The sequence below is a fragment of the Suncus etruscus genome, chromosome 9 (genome assembly GCF_024139225.1).
Source record: "Suncus etruscus isolate mSunEtr1 chromosome 9, mSunEtr1.pri.cur, whole genome shotgun sequence".
NCBI lineage: Eukaryota > Metazoa > Chordata > Mammalia > Eulipotyphla > Soricidae > Suncus > Suncus etruscus.
In genome coordinates this window covers 3,098,899-3,123,730 of record NC_064856.1, presented here as the reverse complement: position 1 = coordinate 3,123,730, position 24,832 = coordinate 3,098,899, and the positions used below count along the sequence as shown (strand labels likewise).

The following is a 24,832-nucleotide window of genomic DNA, read 5'->3' as shown; positions in this document are numbered from 1 at the left end:
ATATCTGATTTGGAAATTAGGTATTGATGCTTTTTATCACTTTCAAATTTGTAATCAGTAAAAGAAATATTCTTCCTTTGAAATCAGCTTCTGACTCAGATGTGACAAAGCTTTTGAGAAATCTATTAGCATATTACAATAGACAATATATACTCAAATATCTATATCAGCAAATAGTCAAAATATTTTAAATTTTGATTAAGGATGATGCAAGATAAAATAAAATACAATGGATAGTGTCTAAGAACTTCCCATCTCAAGGAGTTTTCATTTAGTGACTAGAATTATTTTCGATGAAAATTTATAAATAATTCTAGAAATATGTAAAAAAGGGAAATAATAATAAAGTGATATTATTTAAAACAATATTATGTACATAATTCAGAATTTTATACATAATTCATAATTTTAAGTTGAAAATTATCTTGTTTGGATACAAATGATCTGTTTTAGGTAGTGTTCTTCATATACAAATATTTTTATGTTAGATACATATTTATTTGGAAAGAGCTCCCAGAGATAACAGTAAAGGTGGGGGAGATGCAGGAGATTTAAGACAAAAGAGAAAATTAATAATGGGCCTACAGGTCATGTCCCCGCCTAATTCCAGTCATTTGTTCTGTCTATAGGCAAGGTCATATCTATGTTTCTCAATTATAGAAGCTGAGTGATTTGAGAAACAACTTCTAGAGTGTTCCTACTCTCATCTGGTTTAGATAGTGTCAGAAGGCCCAAGGTTGATAAAAAGAAAAAGAAAACAAAAACACAGTATCAATTATTAGGAAAAGGGCAGATGTTTGGACATTGGTGGCATCAATAGAGTTTCTTATAGGAAATTTCTGAAAATTTTCTAAATAATTAGTAAATAGCCTTGTATTTAGAGGAGTCCTTTTAGCCATTTATTATTCTTGATATGGATACTTGGCTTCAGATTGTGTCCTTTTATATTGAGATAGGGCAAAAGTGAATGAAAAGGTGTTTACTTTGAGTGAATTTATAGGAAAAACATTGGGGATGATTTACTGACATACTCAGTGAGTGTTCTCAGGAAACAGTATTAAAAACGAGACTCCCCATAGATATAGAGGCATTTACAAATTAGCCTTGAAAAGTGTTCAGTTTTGAAAATAAATTTTGTCTTGCCAGAAAACCAAAAGTGATTTTAAGAGCAACATTTGTTTTTGTGTTATGGTCTCATTGACATTGCTCAAGACTTCTACTTCCGTACTTAGGGATGACTTGTGTCAGGCTCCAGAAACTATATGTAGCACCAGGGATCAAATCTTTGTTTGTGTGTTCAATGCTACCTGGTATACTATCTTTCTGGCTCTTGATATTTTTGTTTGGGAGCAGATCTGATGAACATAAGGGGCTACTGCTGGGTCTGTGATTGGGGTGGTGTTGGGGTGAGAGTTTCAGTAGGGTTGGCCACTTGGGCAGTAAGCTATTTAAACCCTTCTAATATCTCTCTGGTCTTCAAATTAAGATTTCTATTTATCTAGAATAAAGATTTGGAAGGGAAGATACTTCATTGTCCAGGGCTTATAGAAGCATTAGACTATAGTTATAACTTCATGACCACAGGATCTCTCAAGAATCTCTGGTAAAGCCCTGGAGACTAGTGAATACTTCTTCTAGGTGAACCCTAACACCACAGTGTCTGAGCAGCTTCACATTTTTGGCTTTTAGCATTAAATCCTCCAGCCCTATTGGCTTGGGTTGCTTGGACTGGTCCATGGTTCCCCTGAGCATTGCTTGGTCGCCCATTTACCCTGTTTACAGAGGATGGGAGCAAAGTTGCAGTCTCAGTGACTTTGGATTGAAGATGTAGATTTACTCCTTGCCTACTTAAATCATCTATGACTATGAAGTCATTAACTATTATGGTTTTTTTGTTTGTTTGCTTGCTTGCTTGCTTGTTTAGGGGTATTCGACAGTGCTCACAGCTTAAGACTGACTGTTCCTAAGGATTTCTATGTGATGTCATAGATTAAACTCAGTTTGACCACATGCAAGACAAACAAATTACCTCTCTGATATCTCCTTGACCTGCAATTACTGTTTTTGCTGTGACACTCATACCTTGTGTTTTTGTTTATTTCAAGGTATTAATAAATATTTGTAACCCTTATTCTATTCAAGGAAATTAAATTTGTTTCCATGAATTTAAAATAATTTTATATCATCTTTGAAAAGACTTACAAATTGTGTTTAAATCTGGAAAAGACACGAACAGGAAAGTCTATATTGCCAGACAGAGAGAAGCTAACAATATCAATTTCTAATCGTTAGGACTTGGGATGTAATTCAACTGATACAACACACATCTTACATGTTTGAGACTCTGAGTTGATCCTTTCCATCATAGTTCCTTCACCCCTAGAACCTTCAGGCCTGACTCTGGTGATCCTGAGTTCCTCTGGGTGAATACAACTATAAGTAGTTCCCCACAATTATTAAAAAAAAAAAGAAAAACAACAAAGTGAATCTTTGGGCAGAGAAATAGGCTTTTATTCATTTTGTTTGTCTTTGGGTCACACTTGCCAGTGCTCTGGCTTACTCTGGATTTGTGCTTATGTGTCACTCCGGTGAGACTTAGGGCACTATATAGGTGTCTAAGGTTGAACCTGGGTCAACCATATACTAGGCATGCTATATACTATTTGCTATACTGTTGTTTTTTTTCCCTGACAGAAATTTGTAATATCTACTGAAATAATTATCAAGAAAAGAACAATCAATGTATTTAAGTAGATAATACAGAAAAGCACTCTGGAATGTTAAATAAAGGTCTTTTCTCTGATATTTTTGGCTTAAAAATTTTTTTATGTCACTAGAGATACCACAATTATGTGTATAGATAGTAAAGATGTGTTGAAAGACAAACAGAAGAACCAAAAGAAAAACAAACAGAAATATGTATTTAGCACAGAACTGAATATCTATAAATAGGCCAACCATCTTTTGAACCTCTCATTGACTTCACCTAGCCTCTTCAGCACCATGTAGAAAGTGTATATCAGTGGTTAAGTCCTCTGACTGATGCTCTTCCATTGGTATAAATGGTTGAAAAACACTGATTTAGAATAATATATATTTCTGCTTTACACTACAGCATACAAAAGAATTTACTCAATTTATTACCAATTCTTGTTTGGATTAGAGGTCTCTGAAGCAGTTTATACATGGATCTAGGCAGCTTACTGTTAAAATAGCTTGCCAAGTTTTCATGTCATTTAATTACCTTTATGATGGGCAGCAATGGTCTCCATTTAATATCTAGGACAAAGTTTCTCAAAAGTTAGCTCACATTGGAATCATCGCAAAGCTTAATTAAAGTAAGCCTGGTTGTGTTTCAGCACAGGTTGAATCTCGGAATCTGCATTTTCATGTGTTTCAAGGTACTGAAATGCTAATGTTTTTCCCCATAGACTAAACCTTGAGAATGTGGGCTGGTCAATGAAAGAATTGATATCTTTTAGCAGATAAGTTATATTCTCAAATATTGCTTTAAGATAAGATTAAGGTTAAATTGAGTAAGAAACAGCTTTTATAACCAAATAAAAAAAACTTTAGCTGGCTAATTAGCCACCAGAAAATAGGCATATCTGAGTTTACATTTTAAAAACGGTTACATTTGGGGCTGGAGACACAGCACAGTGGGTAAGGTTTTTGCCTTGCATGCAGCTGACCAGGGTTTGATTCTTAGCATCCCATATGGTCCCCAGAGCCTGCCAGCAGCAATTTCAGAGTACAGAGCCAGGAATAACTCCTGAGTGCCTCCAGATGTGGTCCTCAAAACAACCCCCTCCAAAAAAACCTTACATTTCATAAAATATAGTCGTTTAATAAAATGGTAAATCATGGATAATTAATAGCAATCTTTATATCATCTGGACATTGCCTGATTAAGATATCATTTCCATATTTACTTTCAAGAGACCTTTTATATAGATCAAATTTATGCTTACCTAAAATATTCATAACCCTTATGAATTAATTTTCTAAAAGATGAATATGCTTTCTAACTAATTTCATTAATCTGAAATGAGGACTTTGCTGAGCATTGTCATATAGAAGTGTGACAGTGTGACCTTTATTACCATATTCCAACTCAAAAAGTCATGAGTGAGGGACATAGAGTCCAAGGATTAAAAAGCTTGCTTTGCATGTATGAGAGCAACTCTCCTGTTATCAAGTACCTTCCTGTTCCAGTTAAGCATCACTGGTTATGACCCCTGAGAATCTCTGAGAACTGATCAGTGTGACTCAAAAACAAAGAACACAAAACAATAATAAAAATTTGACTTCTTACGCAATATAGAATTATTATTTTAATCACATAGTGACATATACTTGAGAATTAAAAAATGAGACACATTGATAATAAACATTAAATATATTTCTGATTTTCTAAGGTAATAAAGAATATGCCCCCCAAGCCTTCCTTCCATAATATTAACCAAATAATGTTAAAATTAGGTCGGCCACTACTATTTAAAATTTTATTTTATTTATTTATTATTTTAAAATTACTGAAAGATACTTCCTAATATAATGATCGGTATGACTTTGGAGACATGTCTGTAACGTTTATTCTACCATGTCATTAATGTGTTTGGCTTTAAACATAATTGGTACTATAATCAAGTTTTAATACTTTTATATCTTAACTTTTTGTGCCATTGATATATTTTTGTTGAGCTGTACTAGTTTTTATCTTAAATTTTTTAAAATGTGTTTTTGGAGGGGCTGGAGTAGTGCCACAAGCGGTAAGGCATCTGCCTTGCCCACATTAGTCTAGGATGGACCGCGGTTTAATCCACTGCGTCCCATATGGTCTCCCAAGCCCAGAGCGATTTCTGAGTGCATAGCCAGAAGTGACCCCTAAGCGTCACTGGGTGTGGCCCCAAAACCAAAATAATAATAATAATGATGATAATAATAATGATAATATGATTGTTAATTATATTAATTATTAAATATTAATAATATTATTATATTATAATATATTTATAATTATTATATATTATAATATATAATTATAATTATAATATTATTATAAATATTATATAATAATAATAATAATAATTATAGACTGTACTTAGGAACCTGACTATACACCTGACTATACTTAGGAACTATAGGCTTAGTGCTCAGGGATCACAATTGGTTGGACTCAGAAACATAAGTGGTGCTGGGGATCAACCCATGGTCAACCCCAGGCAAAGAAATTGTCTGACCTGCTGTGCTCTCTCCCAGTCCTCTTAAATAGTTCTTTTCTTAAATAAATAACAATTGCTTCCCACAGTGTAAGGTCGTAAGGTGGAAGTAGGACTCTTGCTTAAAGAAGTGCTGAACTACCTTTCTAACCACAACTTTTTCAATGAAGGAAATGTTAAACTAATACTTATTCTTCATGTTGTCTTTCAAGAACACATACTCTCTTTTTGGGTGGAGTTACACCTGGTGGTGTTCAGAGGTTACTTTTGGCTCTGCACTCAGAAATTGCTCTTAAAATGTTTGGGACTGGAAAAAGTCAAGCATTCAGAGTCTTGCCTGACTGCCAGCCTTATGCGGCCGACCTGGGTTTGAGCCCCACTCCCCCACATGATGTGCTGAATCCTGCTTGGAGATAATTCTGAGCACAGAGCCAGGAGTAAGCTCTAAGTAGCACTGGGTGTGGCAAAAAATAGAGAAGACAAGTGCATTTTTTGGGGAGGTTACACCCGGCAGTGCTCAGGGGTTAAGCTCCTGGCAGGCTCAGAGGACCATATGGGATACCGGGATTTGAACCACTGACCTTCTGCATGTAAGGCAAATGCTTTACTTCCATGCTATCACTCTGGCCCCAGACAAGAACATTTTTATATTTTATCAATATTAGAAAATAATTATTTATGGAAAAATATTTGAATACAAATGCATATTTTTCATATTATCAGCTGTATTGAGCTTGGCAATTTATATGTTTATTTGGTTCCATTTTATTCTTTTGTGATTTCCTATAATTTCAAAAGCCTATGATTCTGTTTTTATATTTATTAATTGTTGGGACTAGTAAAAATGATAACAATATTATAGTAATTTTGATGACTATTTATGTGCACTTACTTTCTTTTTTTATTTGTTTTTGGGCCACACACTGCAGAGTTTTGGTGTTACACCTGGCTCTACACTCATAAATTACTCATGGTGGTACTCCAGGAGACAAAACAGGATTCCAAAGAATGAACCTGGGTTGACTGTGTGCAAGGAAATGCCATGCAGACGATTCTCTCTCTCTCTCTCTCTCTCTCTCTCTCTCTCTCTCTCTCTCTCTCTCTCTCTCTCTCTCTCTTTCTCTCTCTTTCTCTCTCTCTCTCTCTCTGTGGCCCTTTATATTTCATCTTAATTGGATGTATCTGAACATGGAAGCAAAGAGCAGATTGTACTAGTTACCTATTGCTGTATAAAGAAATACTACCATTTATAAGTAGGAAAAAATATATCAGTGAAACTCACCTATTCATAGGGTCAGTGTCTGCATTAAAAGTTTTAACTTAGAGCCGGAGTAATAGCATAGCACAGCGATAGAGTGGTTGCCTTGCATGCAGCTGACCTGGGACAGACCCAGGTTCAATCCCCAGCACCCATGTGGTCCCTGAGCCTGCCTGAAGAGATTTCTGAGCAGAGAGCAGAGAGTAACCAACCCCTTAGTGTCACCGTATGTAACCCCCAAAAAACAACCACAAAATTTTTTCAACTTAATTTTCTATGCTTATTGTTTCCAGAATTTAGTTTTTTGACTTTGTGGGAAGTAAAATCTTTTGTTTTCATAGGATACACAATATAGCCAGAAGGGTAGCCCATCTGATGTTTATCTCTCACTTGTACACTCTTTTAAAAGGCTCATTCAGGATCTCTCTCTGATGGTCCATTTTAAATCATCTAATTGAGGACTGGAGGCTAAACTTGCAAAAAAATTGCATTTATTATAGAAAATAACAGTTAGGGAAAGCTATCTCTTACCATTTCCCTATTCTCTTGATTAGAAACAAGCTATAGGTCCTGACTACAGAGAAACAGAAAACAGAAAATGGAAGTTGGCCTATGACTACCATAGAGAGTCAAGAGTCAAGATTTGTTATACAGTTTTTGATTGAAGAAGAGTTATTTAACTAGTTGTTCTTTTATCTGCAGTGTGGAGGAAAGATTAGGGCTAGGCTACAAAGCATATTGAGATAATGCATTTGAGTGAGCATTTAAATTTCTTGGGAAAATGTTGGTTCTCTATTAATAATGAGAATAATATATCATTTGTTGTTATTTAACACTAGATTATTTTTTAAAGTATATATAAGAAAATTTTGATTACTGTTACTATTATTATTCTTTACTTTATTTTACTTCCTTTTATTTTGGAACATTTAATTTCTTCACAGTGTTTTTTTAGCCTTTAGTCATTCAACCTGGGGACAGTTTTCAGCATTCATAACCACTACTCACTTCTGTTCTCTTTGGAGCAAAGGTGTTCTGGTTCATTTGTAACATCATATATGGATCCTTTGCCATCTTTTAGACTTACTCTTTCTTATTCACTGAAGATTCCTAAACTGTCTAAAATTGAGGTGTATGTCTATTTCTTTCTATGTCATACCACCACTCCCACACTGGTAGCTCTTATATTTCCTTATCACTACCTCTCTGACTCTGCAGTCAGTTCCCTAAAATACAGCCAGATTGAACCCTTCAAAATGAACATCTAGTGTGTTAGTATCTTGCTCAAGATTCTGAGATGGATTTGAGTAATTGCTTTTAGAATTAAGACAAAATCCTTACTGTGACCGCAACCACTTCTTAGATGATAAAGACATTAACAGAACTGCCTACTTCAGCACTCTGTTCTTTTCTTCCTTCTGTGGACTTGTTGCTTATGCTCTTTTCTCTGTCTGGAACTTTTTAATATACTCATTTACCTCTTCAGTTTCTTTAGTAGATGAACTATATCATGGCTTTCTCAGAGCAACTTCGGTGCCTGGCACAATTTCTACAGACTACTGCACAACTGCATCTGTTCTCTCTAAGATATCAAGTCTATATTTCTGTTAGTTATAATTATTATAACCACCATATTAGATGAGGGTCTGGTTCAATACCAACAGTAAATAAACGCTAGTTAAATGAAAAAACAAAAACAATTTTAGTCTTTTGTAAGTTTTATGTAGATTACACCATCATCGGAGGATTTGCATGACTTGTGACTGTAATAACCATCTGAATATTTCTGGAAACTTTTTTCTCTTTTATTGCTGCCTAGTTTCCATCTAGGTGAATTATACAAAATATGTACCTCAATGAGCATCACAATTAAGAATAGAAAAGATATTCATCAAGAGAGTTCAGCTGACATTTTTTGACTTGCACTTTCTTGTAACCTTCTCTTGGCACCCAAAACAATGGTAAAACTCAAAACTACAGTACATTCCTGATATCTGGAGACACAACAGGTCAATGATTGAAGATATAAAAAGAAAACAAAACCCAAATATATCCTCCACACCTACATGTTGGCCATGTACTGGCAAATATTTATTGGGTAAGAATACTTGGAAGTGAGTCAAGAGTGAATTTTTAGACTCAATAATAAAGTAGGTAACACCTACAAGAATTAGAATCTCCAATTTTTGCTGCATTTTATCCTATGAAACTTTTGAGAACATGAGGGTATGTATAAAAAGTTACTCACAATACATTTTATCAGTTGAATTTCTAAGAACTTTAGAATTTTATGACAAAACTGAGTCTAATCATATTTTATATAATGGTTTTATATTACAGCAAAGTAAAAAATACCTAATTTTTTCAGCATGCATCATCTCTTTAATAAACTGGAATGCATTTTCTCCTCCGGTTGAGATTGCTATACTGCTCAAATAGTGATAAAAGAGCAAGATCGCTCAGCACTTGGCTAAAAGAGAAAGTCAGTTTTATCTAGAAGCATCTGTTTATTTTTGGTGTAAGGATTTTATGAACTATTCCACAGTACTTTGCCTTCCAGATAATTTATTCTGTTTTTTTTTCTGTGTGTGTATGTCTTATGTTTTATCTTTTATACTCAACTATTTATCTGCATTAAAAACATCTTTTGTTTTAGTACACTTTCTATTTTACTTGAACTATGTAGTAGAAGGTAAGTGGACTATACAAAGCAGAATTCCTTGCCTGTTAAATGAGACTTAAGTTTCATGTCTCCTTTCATTTAATAGAAACCCCAAAACGAGTTAGTGTATGCATCTTTGTTTGAAATGCAAGCTATAGAATACAAGCCTCTGTCGTTACTTGTTCAAAAATATATAAAAAAGAGATGATCATTCTAGGAATTAAACTTTCTTCCTCATAGTTCTGTCAACACCCTAATATACTAAACTAAGATTTGCTTAGAGTAATCCAGATATGTCACCTTCCTTTTTTCTATACTGTGCTTGGTTTTGATGACCTAGGTATCTATTTTTTATTGACATTCTATGGAGTGAGGTTCTAATATAAACCTGAAAGAAAATAAAGAATCGGACCAGAGTGGTGGCATGGAGTGGTAAAGTGTCTGCCTTGCCAGCGCTAACCTAGGACAGAGAGTGGTTCGATCCCCGAGCATTCTATATGATCCCCCCAGCCAGGAGCGATTTCTGAGCTCATAACCAGGAGTAACCCCTGAGTGTCACTGGGTGTGGCCCAAAAACAAAACAAAACAAAACAAAAAAGTAAGAAATAAAATAAAGAATCAAAGGGACCAGGTAAGATATGGTGTAGTCCATATTTATTACTTCATTTGAATTAAGATAAATATATGGAATAACATACTGGATCAATTTTCTCTCCTCTGAAGAATTAAAATTCTTCATTTGAGGACTCTCCTACTTTTCTTTTAAGCATTGTGAATTTTCAGGAGATTTGACAGCCAATACAACATATTAATGTCTTCTACTGGTAAATCAGGGTTGAACAACTTAATGAACAGACCACATGTGGAGGTATACAAATCAACCCCCACACCCACCCATTAATATCTTCCCACTGAAATGTTTATGATTGTAATTGCTGCTCTGATTACATATTGTGTGAAGTTGCAACACACTATTATACTGGGTGACTAATGGAATTTGGTGACAATGCACAGAAATTGGTATTCTGGAAAAGACTTGAGTTTTAAATTGTATTCTTTCCCGAGTTTGCAATGCATTTCATGCCTCATCTACCTCACAGTGTGTTGGTGGCTGATGAATTGAAATCTTTCTGCTGAATAGTAAACATCAGAAACAATTTAGTCTTCCCATAGCTTGACTTCCTCCTTTGCCACTCACTTATTCAAAATATCAAAACCCAAACTTTAATTGTCGTTAATTCAGTTTTAATTTATATAAGCAGAAGACAAAGTTCATTCTTCAACATTTCAGTGGCTGTATTGGGAGTGTTAGAAGTGAGATTTCCAAGATGTTCAGGGTTATTGAATTTCCTAGAAGGAAAGTGCTTCTTCTCCTAGTTTTTTTTTTTTCTTTAACTAGTTCAGACAGATTCTACAGGCATTTTTAACACCAATCTCCTTTTTATTGTTGGGTCAACTTCAAGGCGAGAGATGACATTTCTTTGTTTTTAACCATAATAAAGTTTTGTCTAATGTTAGGTAGTATGACATAAAGTCTACATATTATAGAAATATTCATAAAATATAAAATTGTGATGACTCCAAAAGCACCAGCAATATAATATGGCAATGTTCCATTTTGCATAGGCACAATAAAAAGGGAAATTTTTTTTATTGTTTTGTTTTGTTTTGGGTCACACCCGGTTATGTTCAGGGGTTACTCCTGGCTATGAACTCAGAAATTGCTCCTGGCTTAGGAGACCATAGATTAGTGTGTGCAAGGCAGACAACCTACGGCTTGCGCCACTGCTCCAGCCCAAAAGGGGGAAATCTTAAGTATAGAACTAAGCTCTTATCTACGAGGGATAAAAACCCATAAAGTTTATAATATGAGGATGCCTCGCACCCTGAACATTTGTAATGGGGACTCAACTTAGACTCCATGTGATCGGATAGCAATGGTCCAATCTGAAACCCCAGATCCCATCTGTAAAACCAACACAGCTCACTGTGACAGCACCAGAAATCAACACCCTCCCCCCTCCCCCGAAAGTCCCTAATACCACTATGGCACCAGCTTGTACCAGGTTGATATGACGTCCTGAAGATGAGGAAACAACAACTCTATTTAAGAACAGGTTTCCCTACCTCATCACCTAGCAGTAAGATGAAATCAGAAGACAGCCCATACTTTGATCTGTGAAAAAAACCAAGATCACCAATTACAGAAGACTGACTTGGACAACCACGACTGAGCAGAACTTTTCCTGGACCAATAAGAAAAGCCCTAACTTAGCATCTGGCCTAGGATTTGTAAAAAAAACAACAACAAATCTCTAATTCCAGAAGTCTGACTTTGACAACCGCCACTGAGCAGAACTTCAAGAACTGTAAGGAAGTTCTGCTCAGTGGCGGTTGTCAAAGTCAGACTTCTGGAATTAGAGATTTGTTGTTGTTTTTTTACAAATCCTAGGCCAGATGCTAAGTTCAAGAACTGTAAGGAAGGGCCCGGAGAGATAGCACAGTGGTGTTTGCCTTGCAAGCAGCCGATCCAGGACCAAAGGCGGTTGGTTCGAATCCCGGTGTCCCATAGGGTCCCCCGTGCCTGCCAGGAGCTATTTCTGAGCAGACAGCCAGGAGTAACCCCTGAGCACAGCCGGGTGTGGCCCAAAAACCAAAAAAAAAAAAAAAAAAAAAAAGAACTGTAAGGAAAGACTACCCTAAGCTTTGTCCTAGGATCTATGCAAAACCAAGATCACTAATTACAGAAGACTGACTATAACAAGTGATGGAGCATTAACTCCTAGCCATTGAAGAAAGACTCCATCCTAGACTTCATCCTATATCCCAGGGGTGGCAAACAAGTTCGACACAAAGAGCCAAAATTTTAAACCGTGAGAGTCAGAGAGCCACACCACGTAGTGACCTGCCAAAACAGACAAACACTCACACAAAATCATATAATTTTAACAATAATATATTGAACACATATTGCATTTTGCCATTTTGAGTGAGGGTCAAAATCCTGCAGTGATGGTGAGGGTGTGCTGCGTTGTCCACACTCAGAACTAACAGCCAGATGTGACCCAACATGTGACACACGGATTCCCCGCTTGCTGGCCCGTGCAGTTGTTTCCAGGGATGGGAGATGGGACTACACGCTTGGAGATCTCTCCTCAGAGGTCCCTCCTCAGAAGCAGCAGAACAAAATTCAAACTTGACAAAGAGCCACAGTAGACAAAATCATGATAAGAGGCAAAGAGCCGCATTCATTTTGGCCGGGAGCTGCATGCGGCTGGAGAGCTGCGTGTTCGCCACCCCGGCTACAACCTGTGCAAATACCAAAATCTCCAATTACAATGGACTTGTTTTTGTCAGCCACGTTGAGCAGAACGTTTTCTGGCATCCAAAAAGACATCAGAAAAGGGTTCGTCAATGAGCATGTCTGGATACTGTAATAGTCATTCCCATGATAATATGCTTCAAGAGTGGAGAATGGAGAAACCCTGTATCTTTTAGGCCAAGGAATTCCCTTTCTAATTTCCACAATACTTATTGTGCTTATGCAAAAAAAAAAAAAAAAAAGACACTGGGGCCAGAGCAATAGTAGAGTGGTAGGGAGTTTGCCTTGCATGCTGCTAACCAGGATGGACCACGGTTTGATCCCCAGCCTTCCATATGGTCCTCAAAGACAGCAGTGATTTCTGAGCACTTGGCCAGGAATAATCCAGAGCTTCACTGGGTGTTGCGCAAAAACCAAAAACTGACAAACAAAAAGACACAAAACCTTGCCACACCAATCTTCCTAACCCTTCTTTTTCTTTTTTTCTTTTTCTTTTTTTTTTTCATTTCTCTTTTGTAGTCATTTTAGCTGGTGTTTATTTTTGCTGTTGTGTAGGTGCCTGGTTGTTTTCTTTGCTTGGTTGTTTGTTTGTTCTTTTTCTTTTTCCCCTTTCTTCTTTTAAATTGATATCTCCTAGACAGACCCCTCCCAGCATTCTTTCTTTCTCTTTCTTTCTCTTTCTTTCTTTCTCTTTCTTTCTCTCTCTCTTTCTTTCTTTCTTTCTTTCTTTCTTTCTTTCTTTCTTTCTTTCTTTCTTTCTTTCTTTCTTTCTTTCTTTCTTTCTTTCTTTCTTTCTTTCTTTTCTTTCTTTCTTTCTTCTTTCTTTCTTTCTTTCTTTCTTTCTTTCTTTCTTTCTTTCTTTCTTTCTTTCTTTCTTTCTTTCTTTCTTTCTTTCTTTCTTTCTTTCTTTCTTTCTTTCTTCTTTCCTTCCTTCCTTCCTTCCTTCTTTCTTTCTTTCTTCCTTCCTTTCTTCCTTCCTTCCTTCCTTCCTTCCTTCCTTCCTTCCTTCCTTCCTTCCTTCCTTCCTTCCTTCCTTCCTTCCTTCCTTCCTTCCTTCCTTCCTTCCTTCCTTCCTTCCTTCCTTCCTTCCTTCTTCCTTCCCTTATATCCAACAGAACCACCGGGTTTGAATCATCTTGTTTTTTGCCTCATAACTGGAGGGGGGAAGTGGATGGTACCAGGTGCAAACAGTCATATAAACATTGAGTGAAAATAAAAAAAATGATCATACCGAACACCAAACCCAATGTCATCAACAACAGAATCAAGATACCCAATCTACATCAAATTATATCCAACAGGGACCAGCTCCACTCAAAAGGGGGGAGGTATGGGATGAGGGAGGACAGTACTGGTGGTGGGAATGAGTCTAATTCACTGTCACTTTGTACCTTAAATATAACTGTGAAAGATTTGTAACTAACATTGGTCACAATAAAAAATTTATAGTGGTGATTATTTGAGTTTCTGAATGTAAGGGACATTTACTTCTACATGGTAAAATTGAAATATTGAGAACCTTTTATGGCATTTATTATTCACTTGCTTTTTATTAACTAAATTAATTTAATTCTACATAATCCAATGTGAAGCATATTTTTTCTGCATTCTGTATAATATTTTCATTTCAAAGTTCCTTACATAAAGAGTAACTGGCATAGAAAGTGTTATTAAAATCAATTTTTGGATGATAAAATGATGCTCAACGTAGCAAAAGGATTGGCTGAATATATAACAGCTTAATTTTAGAGCGCTTAGTAAAACCTTTTGCATAAGATTCATGGGACTCCCCTCTCTGAAAGAAGAGAGTGAATCCTTAAGGTCAAAAATGTATCTCACCTGAATTGAGAAAAGGGCCATTTACCATGAGCAGATTATTACAATGATTAACAAAAGAAATTAGCCTAGAGAAAGTTTTAATGATACAAGAAACATTTGTGTGATCCCGTGCATTGGTTTTCTAAGTTTCCTTTTAGTGCAAAAGAGGATAGGATGCAGTTAAATCCCAGAAGGGTGGCTGTTGCATGTTAAGAGAAGTGGAGAGCCTATTTTAAACATTGCTTTCTAGCCGAATGAGTCTTGGGATAGCTTTTCCACACAGCCTATCCCATGCCACATTACCCACACTGATAGTGCCCTGCGGTGATTTTACTGCACACACCATTTTACTTGAGGGTGAGAGAGTTTTTCAGTCCCTGTGGTATCGCAGTGAATCCCCAGGTAGCTAGCTTTACTATGCTTTGTGATTTGGAGAATGCATGTTTCCTCTGGAGTTGAAAATAGAAAAAAATACCTTCATTTTCTCTAATACAAAAGTTTATGGAATGACTTCTGCTAAGGAATGGGTTTTTCGTGAACTCACATTGAACTTTGTGTATGAACAAACAAGCCGGGTTTAAGTCTGCTGTTTGCTTAACTGGGAGGAATTTCCACGAATACCTAACGTCGCCATAAATAAATGCAACGAATGTCATGTATATTGGGTTTTCATTCTGAATGTATATAAATGTCATGAAATGTGTATGTAATAGTGATATTCTCGAGTTATAAATGTTAATATTTTATGAAAAACTTGAAATAAGATGCTAAGCGTGGAGGTGGTCATGCAACTTTCCCACATACTTTGTCTATTTCTCATGGAATTTGTAGTCTTCTGCACCCCGTTTTTGTCTCTGCATTTGCACTAGTTGTCCCCTCTCTTCCTGAAATATGACACACATATACAAACATATCCACTACATGCACACATTCCTAGTACTTATGCATTGACTATAAAAGAGCCTTTTGTAGCTCCCACCTGCACTGCCTATTTCCTATCTCCCCACCATAAACCCCTATGATTTCATGATAGAACTCTGGCCTCAACCACTGAGCTGTGAACCCATGCCCCATTGCCCTGTGGGCTATATTTTCTAAGTAGTTTAGTCCCCTTCCAGTTTCACTTACTTTGTTTTTACTTAACAGTTTTGGGGATCACATCTGGATTACTACTGGCTCTGCATTCCTAGTGGTCTTTGGGTAACCAATGGGCTGAAATTAAATGCGGCTCCCCTACCATGCAAGGACAATGATGAGAAGTAAAAATTAGGAAACTCAGTCAAGTGGCTCCTTGTCTAGAAATCATAGCTTGGATGTAGCTTGGTGTTGGAGAATATAAACAGAGCTTTGAGTACATGCAAGGTATATCCCTGACACCACATAGTCTGACCCCTCAAGCATCTTTGGGCTAGATAAAGTTAGAGGCCCTGAATACTTCCAGTGAAACACTAGTATTCCCCAAGAATATTCCCCAATTAAAAATATTCCCCCAAAATATTCCCCAAGAAAAATATCAATGTCCCTGTTGGCCCCTCGTACCACAGGTTCCAAGAAACACATAATATTCAAACTCAAGTATTGAACTTCAACCAGTTGGTTGAGGATTGCCAAAAGTAGACCACAGGCTTCTGGGCATGATTTGCTAGACTGCCCTCTGCCCGAAAAAAAAAAAAAAAAAAAAAAAGGATGACTGCTCTTTGCACCACTGTCCATCCATTCTGGTATAAAATTGTGTTAGTTGGTCTCATGTTTCACAAACTTCAAAGCTTAGTATCTTTATTCTGGCTTTCAGGTTTCTCAAACTTTTACTGTGATAGCTCTCATGGTTTTTTTTTTTTTTTTACCTGGTCTGTGCCCCAAAACTGGGATTCCAAATTTCCCTATTTGGGCCCCATTTATCTATATAACTCTGCTGTTCCATCTTCCTGGATTCCTATTTTTTTCTCCTTTTTTTTTACCCTTCCTGCAGTGATCTTAAACTGCCTAAAGACTTGGTTATTATCCAGGGTCTCTCCAAACCTGTAGTCTATCTTTATCTGCATTTCTCCATACTGAACCTACCACTTGATGAGCTTTATTTCTTATTGTCTCCATAACTTTTCCATGACCTTTGCTCTTAGCATATAGAATAATCTATTTTGACTCCGTACCCATTCCCTTTCTACCAGTTAACAATAAATTTGTATTAACACTGTCTCCTATCTCCTACTCATTAGCATTTGTTAAATAGAAGCTTCTATGACTTGCTTGCCAGCTGTGGGGAGGGATGGCTGTGTCCATTTTTAACTGCTCATGTTCTGGCCCAGTGGTGTGGTGCTTGGGCCTACCCAGCAGTCCTTGGAGAACCATGCTATGCTTGATCAAACTCAAGCATGTGCTTTTGCTTTGGAGTTATCTCCATCCCCCTCGCCACAATCCGACTATGCTTTTCTAAAACAACTTCCTTCCCATTTGATATAAATATTATTTTGAGAATTAATCATATCTTCTATGTTTGGTGCTCTAGGATGACTTTAATATAGTGATTATTAAGTAATATATGTTGAATGGATGAGTTGAAAGGTGATGGTTTAAAAACCAAGTGATTCTAAAGTAAAGCAAATCAATTTTTTCCCTTGGTTGGTGAGCTGGGCTTCCTGTGAGTTGCTGGGGACATTTCCTTCCACCCTTCCTCTCTTGCCCTTCTCAAGGCTCACTCGTAGGCTGTGCTTAGAGTGATTTAAGATTATTTTTCAAAGAGTAGAACAAGAAGTTCCAATTCGACAAGATTTAGGAATGGTTTTCAGTTTATATTGCTCTTACAAACCCCTATTTACTTGGAATTTATTATATAAATTATTGATATATTTTATGCATTCTATCATTTCTAGAAGTAGAAAATTAGTCTGAGACTATAGGTCTTCTGTTTTTGTTTGTTTGCTTTTGTTTATTTGTTTTTGTTTTTTGCTGTTCTAATTCAATTGGGATGTGATGCAAGGTGCAAGCAGATCTCAACTGACAGGAAATCTTGAGGCAGGTCTCCAGATAATGTTCTTCCCTAATGATGTCAATGATATAAAACAAAGAAAAGTTATCTGTGCCGATGCTTAATGATTTCTTATGTTTGCCTTTCAGGAGACGGAGCTGTTAGATCTCAGCCTTGTCAAGGATGCCAGATGTGGGAAACATGCCAGAGCTCCCAAGGTAGGCAGCAGAGCACTGCACATGCACCAGATGCTGCCTTGATACTCTAGCTGTGTCATGGTCTCCATTAATTGCCCATTAAATGCTTCTCTGATGTCAGAGTTGTAAAACACAATGAAGCAGCTAGTGCCTCCAACGACCAGCATGCCCTAAACACATCCACTTTGGTTACAGGAAAAAAACTGAACAAATAAATAACCCATGGGACATTGGTACTACCTCATGCTCTCTAATTTTAGTATTATTTGAAAATAAAAATAAAACACAAAACAAAAATGTCAAAGTTATTAGGTAATGTAGCCGAAGAGATAGTATAGTGTGATAAGATACTTACCTTGCTTGCAGATGACTGTTTGAGCCATGGCATCACATATGTTTCTCTGAGCCCTGCCTGGAGGTTCTTTGAGCACAGAGCCAAGCAAAAGCCCTGAGTATGCTTGTGTCTAGCTCAGAAACAAAGAAAGCTATTGTTTATTAATAATATATTGAAAATATGATTGTAATTAATATGAGAAATTCCTTGAACCTCTTGAACTAGCCTTGACGCACAATAAGCAAGAACCTTTAATTCTCAACTGATTTGCCATGAAGTCATCCTATTCATGAAGCCAATGTGTGTAAAATCTTTTTGCAAGCATGATTCAGGCTCAGTTTTGTGGAAAAGAGTTTTGTTTGGTTTGAAATTTTTACTTAGGAAAGCATCCAAGCAGCTGGATCATTTTGTTTATTTTTGAAAATTATTTTGAAATATTATATGTGCTGTAGACACATGCATTTTTTTTTAACTTATATTATCTTAAAAAGAATAGGAGCAGAATGTGCTGACTGGCCATTCGAATGGCAAGCTACACTTTGTTCTACTTGCAGTTGGGTGCTTTAAATACATTCGTTTCAGCAGAGAGAAATTTGACAAACACAACTCCAGATGTCAGTCAGGAACTCTATTTTTCTTTCCAAAATTGATATACAACTAGTGATTTTCTCATTGCATATCCACCTGCAACTTTTGTTGTATTCTTAAAAAGTGAAAATACTTTCTTTAGCTTCAAAAATCATTTGTTGCTCTGGAAATGCATCAAGAAAAGGAAGTTACCTGGAATAATATTTTTCCCATTCACAATGCGACATTTGGTAGAAAATTCTGGCATAGCAATGCTCAAAGAAAGGGTTAATTCTAATTAGAATGTTGAAATAGTCTCCCAAAGAAGTGGAAAATAAAGCAAGAAAAATTAGAGTTATTCACAGGAAAGTGTCTGTAAATGTTTCATGTGAAAATAGTCTATTATTTACATTAATCTTGGTTATATAATGGAGTTTCAGTATTGTGGTTTTATTTTTGTGTCAGGCTTATCATCTCTAATGAAATGTTAATGATTCAAAATTATTCACAGTTGTCAGTGTAGGAAAGAATATATTTGTCTTCCTCTCTTCACAACATTTTAGCCAAGTTTTGTCTAAGCCTGTTAATTCCAAGAACCATATTGCCAACATCATTTTAAAGGTGCCCTTTAACACAAAACATATTAGTCTGCCTTGGAATTTGAATATCAGTATTGGTTAGAAGTGGCTTCCTCTACCTCAGACTGCATTGTCTCTAGTTTTAGAAGTCAACCACAATGCATTCCTCTGCTCCACGGAGAGGAACGTTTGCTGTTCAAGCGTTCTTTTCAGATCTGAATATGCCTCTTTTATTGCAGTACACAGCCAGCCTATCAGTGTGTTTTACTTACAATGTGATTTAATAAAGGTCTATTGAATGTCGATAAATGAATAGAATGTGATTCTATGTCGTATTCACCTGATAAGCTACTATTAGATCATAAAATGCTTTACGGTTGGTGGGAGACAGTTGTTTTCATTAAAAGCTGCTTTTCTATAACTGTTGATGTTCCAGGCTTTTTTTTTTCTTTCCTATTCCATGTTGAAGTTCTAGAATCCCAATCTTCTATAATACTATTTTCCAAGCCTCGTTCTCTTCAAGTTACCTGGGTGACTTTTTTTGGGGGGGTGGGATTCAGATTTCTTCCTCATTGGCTAAATTATGATGATGCTAATAAGGACGAAAACTTCTCATGAGGATTTAATAAAATGAGTCATTAAAAACCTTAATCAGGGAGTTCTTTTTGTTTTGTTTTGTTTTTTTTCGGGCCACACTCGTTTGACACTCAGGGGTTACTCCTGGCTAAGCTCTCAGAAATCGCCCCTGGCTTGGGGAAACCATATGGGATGCCGGGGGTTCAAACTGCAGTCCTTCCTTGGCTAGTGCTTGCAAAGCAGACACCTTGCCTCTAGCGCCACCTCGCTGGCCCATGGAGTTCTTTTTTTTTTTTTTTTTTGGTTTTTGGGCCACACCCGGTAACGCTCAGGGGTTACTCCTGGCTATGCGCTCAGAAGTCGCTCCTGGCTTGGGGGACCATATGGGACGCCGGGGGATCGAACCGCGGTCCGTCTCCTAGGCTAGCGCAGGTAAGGCAGGCACCTTACCTCCAGCGCCACCGCCCGACCCCGGCCCATGGAGTTCTTAAATAACCTGCTTTTTGAAACTCAGCAGAGCTTTAAGAAACACTTAAACACACTTCTTACTCACAGAGATGCTACTACTAAAGGATTTAGTGTGGTTTGGGCATCAGAATTTTGCTAATTTCACTTGCAGCAAAATGTACTTTTGTATCTTTCCTCAGTTATTATTATAACTTATAAGCATTTGATGATTATTAACCACTATTGTTTCTGTTATGAGTCTTTCAAATTCATTATTAATGAAAATTTCAAGTCAGGTTGGCAAGAAGTCAATCTTCAGTAGTTCTCTTAATTTGGAAATATTAATAATTAAGTTATGGAGGGACTTGGTTGAAAGGGACTATGTGGATTGACAAATGAGGAAAAAGTTCCTCCTAATATCAGCCTAACAACCATTATGTTGAAATAGAATACCAGGTCAAAATAAAAAAAAAAACCTGTATTAAAAAAGATGGAGTGTCTTGAAATTTTCAGTGTTATTCTATGTTCGGGTGAAGAAATCATATTCTAAAGCTCAAAATATCTTCAAGGAAGAAAGTGCTTTTTTCTCTCACGAGTCTGCTTTCTATTCACCTTCACCATCTCCAAATCTTTCTTTCCTTTAGCTACCTCTGACAGGTTACAGTTTTCTCACATGGAAGTGCTTTTATATGGCAGAGGCAAAATGAATTATTTTTCTCTAGAATATTTTACAGGGGTCTCAAACTCAATTTACCTGGGGGCTGCAGGAGGAAAAGTCGGGGTGATCCTTGAGTGCAAAGTCAGTGGTAAGCCTTGAACATTGGGGGTGTGACCCAAACAACTAAAACAAAACAAAACAAAAAAGATTCCCCTAGGTCAGAGCCACAAATGGAGGGCTGCAAGTTTGAGACCCCTGTATCTAGAATGATTATTATATAAGAGCCTCAGATAAGAAGTATATGCTTCTGTTTTGTTTTGGGCCACACCCTACTATTCTTAGGGTTTACTTCTGGCTCCATGCTCAGGAAACATCCCAAATAGTGCTTGGGGGACTATATTGGGTGCTGTGGTTGAGTACTTGCAAGGTAGGTTTGTTACCAACTGCGCTGTTTCTCCAGCTTTGACACATGGTTCTGAAGAGAAAAACTAAATTAGAGAAATCTACAAAATTTACTGGAACAAAAACAACAGAACTAAGAGTAGAAAATTAAAACAATGTGAAAATATTAATATAAAGTGAAAAAATTTGAAAGCCTAAGAGGGGAAAGGTAATGTTACATGAGAAATTTTTGTATAGATTTACAGACCACAGCAGGATCAGTTATCATGTATCATATTATATAGATAATGTAGATATGTATAATTTTTGTTTCTCACATATCTGCCTACATAAAAATTCATAAGTTATTTGAGGATGAACTGTTTTCTTTGCCTGCTGTGCTTTGAAATAACATTTATAGGAAATGGAAAAACTTCAATGTGTTGTCCTGTTAATGAATTTTAAATGTTGACTTTCAACACAACATATGCATACAATTCAGGTCTGCTTTCATGTAATCTGTCTAAGTTACAGTTTTGAAATTAGTCACAGTAGAGAAATTAGGATATTTTTAATTGAAATGTTGACACACAAAACAAAGCAAATATTTAATCTTTTTTAAACCAAAAAATATTTATGCTTTAATTGTGCACTTCCACTATTTCTGTCATCTTCCCACATTTGTGACGTAGATAGAAAAGTTGGACTACAAGAATTTGTGCATTATTTATAGGTTATGTACCCAAAATCTCTGGTCCTTCATTTCAACTAACATTTGCTTTGAAAGAGAATGTCAGTCATTATGGTTTCTGATTGATCTATAAGATGGAGTAGAGCAGTTTCTGACTCAGCAAATAAATTTAGTGGCTCACCTAAACTATCAATAAAATAAAATAGATTTGACTAGAATGAAAAATAGAATTTTCTTGTGCAAAACCTGTTGGAGCTCTTTTTCTTACATGAATAATAAAAGAAAAAGAAGCTCTTATTTCATATTTGTGGGTATAACTTTTGGGTCACAACATAAAATAGAATATTTTACTTTGGTCCATGTTACAAAGATTTCAGAAATGACAATCAAGAACATAGCACAGCAGTGTGTGTGTGGCACAGCAGTAGGGCTTTTGCCTTACATTCTCTTGACCTAGAACGAACACGGTTCAATGCCCCATCGTCCCATATGGTCCCCCAAGCCAGGAGCGATTTCTGAGCTCATAGCCAAGAGTAGCTCCTGAGCATCACCGGGTGTGACCCAAAACCAAAATAAATAAATAGATAAATAATAGAACATAGTTTATTTGTTTTTGAAGATGTCAATGTCATATTTCATCCTATGTCCAATGAATAGTAGATGGGACTAGAAGTGTATAGCTGTGGGTTTGGGGTTCAGCCTGTTATAAAGTATTTAGTAGCTGGAGATGCTTGTTCCTTCTGCCTCTGCTCTGACTTCCTTGTGAGTTATGGGCAGGTGTGCACAAGTACAGGTGGATAAATAAGTTCCATTAACCTTTGATTACAGCTTTTAAAATGGAAAGTAATGCAGGCCCAAGTTTCTTCATCAAACATTTTTTATTTGTTATTCATGTGTTTTGGCATACAATTGGCTGTACATCCGGCTTTACTCCTGGCTCTCTGCCCAGGGGCTACTCCTGGTAGAGGATCATAGATGGTGCTGGGAATGGAACCTGTGCCAGCCACTTGCAAGACAAGCTCCTAACTTTCTGTACTATCACTACAGTCTCTTGAACATAAACTGATGTTTATGACTTTAAAGTGATATCAAGTCTGAAGTGAAACTTCAGTCAGAGCAAATGAGGTGAACTTTGAAAAAAAAAGGTGGGGAGTCATTATAACCTAGGAAAGGTGCTATGCAACTAAAGGGGAAAAGGGGAATAAAGTTTTATTTTGTGATTTACTCCTAGAAAGCAGTTCAAGAATTGCTTCTCAGGGAGCAAACTCAAGTTTCTAGGAACTCTGTCATAGAAAGGTCTATGACACCAACATTCAAATCTGAAAAAGCAAGCAGTGGTCTCATTGAAAACAATTTCTATAGTTTTAGTTGCTGTGTGTAATACAGTTGCCTCCTGAGTTTAGCTTACAGCTAATCATTTCATTGCCATGTAAGAAACAAGAATATAATACATTATTATATTATATAAAATATATATTAATAATAATGCATTAATAATAATATACAATAATATTATACAACGTAAGAATCATGATATTATATTTTAGAAATTACGAGGTCATGAATAAATTATTTTAAAATTTTGATTATTTCCTTATTTTAGATCCTACCTGACAGGGCTCACGACTTTCTCCAGGCTCTGTGCTCAGCTCATACTTCCTTTTGGGAGATCAGATATGGATTAAATAGGAGTTGACTGTGTGCAATAAATCCTGTATTATTTTTCTGACCAATATTTTTCTGCAGTGATATATAAAGCCACCTGAATTACCTTGAGATAAAACTAAATTAAATTTTAAGAAGTGCTTGTATTATACATATAGGATTGTTGGTTTCCAGTAATTTCTTTTCTTTTTTCTTTTCTTTTTTTTTAAATTTTGGGCCACACCCAGTGATGCTCAGAGGTTACTCCTGACTTTGTACTCAGAAATCGCTCCTGGCTTGTGGAACCATATGGGATGCCAGGGAATCAAACTGAGGTCTGTCCTGGGTCAGCCGCATGCAAGGCAAATGTCTTACCACCGTGCAATCACTTTGGCCCCCCTGATTTCAAGTAATTTCTCTATTGCTCAGACACTAGCCAGTTATTTTCTATATGTGTTATGTACTGCTCTAGATATTGGACAGACAGCTTATATAGGAAAATTTTAAAAACTCGTCTATTATGCATTATTTTTTAGGAACAGTGAACCAATAGTACCTGCAAATACAATCTCAAGAAATACTAAAAGTACTAGATGAGAAAACATATAGAGTCCATGAGATAGTACAGTGTTACCTGTTACCCCACGCATCTGAGTGCATTCCCGTAGAATGACTATGGCTTTCATTTTTGGGGGCTATTCCTGGCAATATTCATGGATACAGTGTTCACGAGTTTTGCATTGAATCGCTTGCCAGGTTGGCTGAGGATTCTAGCTCTCTGAGTACCAGTAGTAGAAGAGAGGGAGAAAGAGGAAGAAGAGGAGGAAAGGGGAATGAAGAATGAAGGAAAGGAGGAGAAAAGATTTAGAAATTCAGAATTTCTAATCTCTGATTACTCTTGGATAATTGTTTTCAACTTGGTAGGTTTCAAGCAGCAAACTGGTATCACTGATCATAGCTAGAAAATTATGTGTGTATATATATATATATATATATATATATATATATATATATATATATATATATATATATATATATATCACAGCATTTAGTTCTAGAAGTAGGCTCCCAATACTCCATTGGTGGTGGAAATAAATAGTAGATAACTTTGCTTGAGGCAAAGCAGGTTAGGAAACTCATTGCATGATGGTAAAAACGTTTTATATTTGTAGATCTCTAAACATAGATGAAGTTCTCTTGAGACCATGAGATCATATGAGTAGAGACAGTTATTAAATGTGAGAGGAAATTTCTGGGCTAAGGACAGAGCAAGAGTAAAGACTATAATTTAGAAATATTCTGGTGGTAGCTAGGAAGCTCATAGCTTCTGGATAGTGTAAGAGAGACAGTAATGTGCCAGAGCTACAGCACAAAGGTAGGGCATTTACCTTGCATGTGGCCAACCTAGGAGAGACCCTGGTTCAACTTCCAGCATTCTGTTTGGTCCCTCAAATCTGCCAGGAGCGACTTCTGAGCACAAAGCCAGGAGTAATCCCTGAGTGCCATCAGGCA

The 24,832-nt window shown here is 36.5% G+C and overlaps 1 protein-coding gene across 2 annotated transcripts in view; it reads left to right on the top strand.

Annotated features, from left to right (window-relative positions):
- Positions 1 to 24,832, top strand: part of PLCB1 (phospholipase C beta 1) — a 795,638-nt gene that overhangs the window by 227,920 nt on the left and 542,886 nt on the right. For both annotated transcript variants that reach the window (XM_049779135.1, XM_049779136.1), the window contains exon 3: positions 17,397 to 17,465. In XM_049779135.1, coding sequence (XP_049635092.1) covers positions 17,397 to 17,465 — 69 coding nt within the window. The remainder of the gene's footprint in view (positions 1 to 17,396; positions 17,466 to 24,832) is intronic.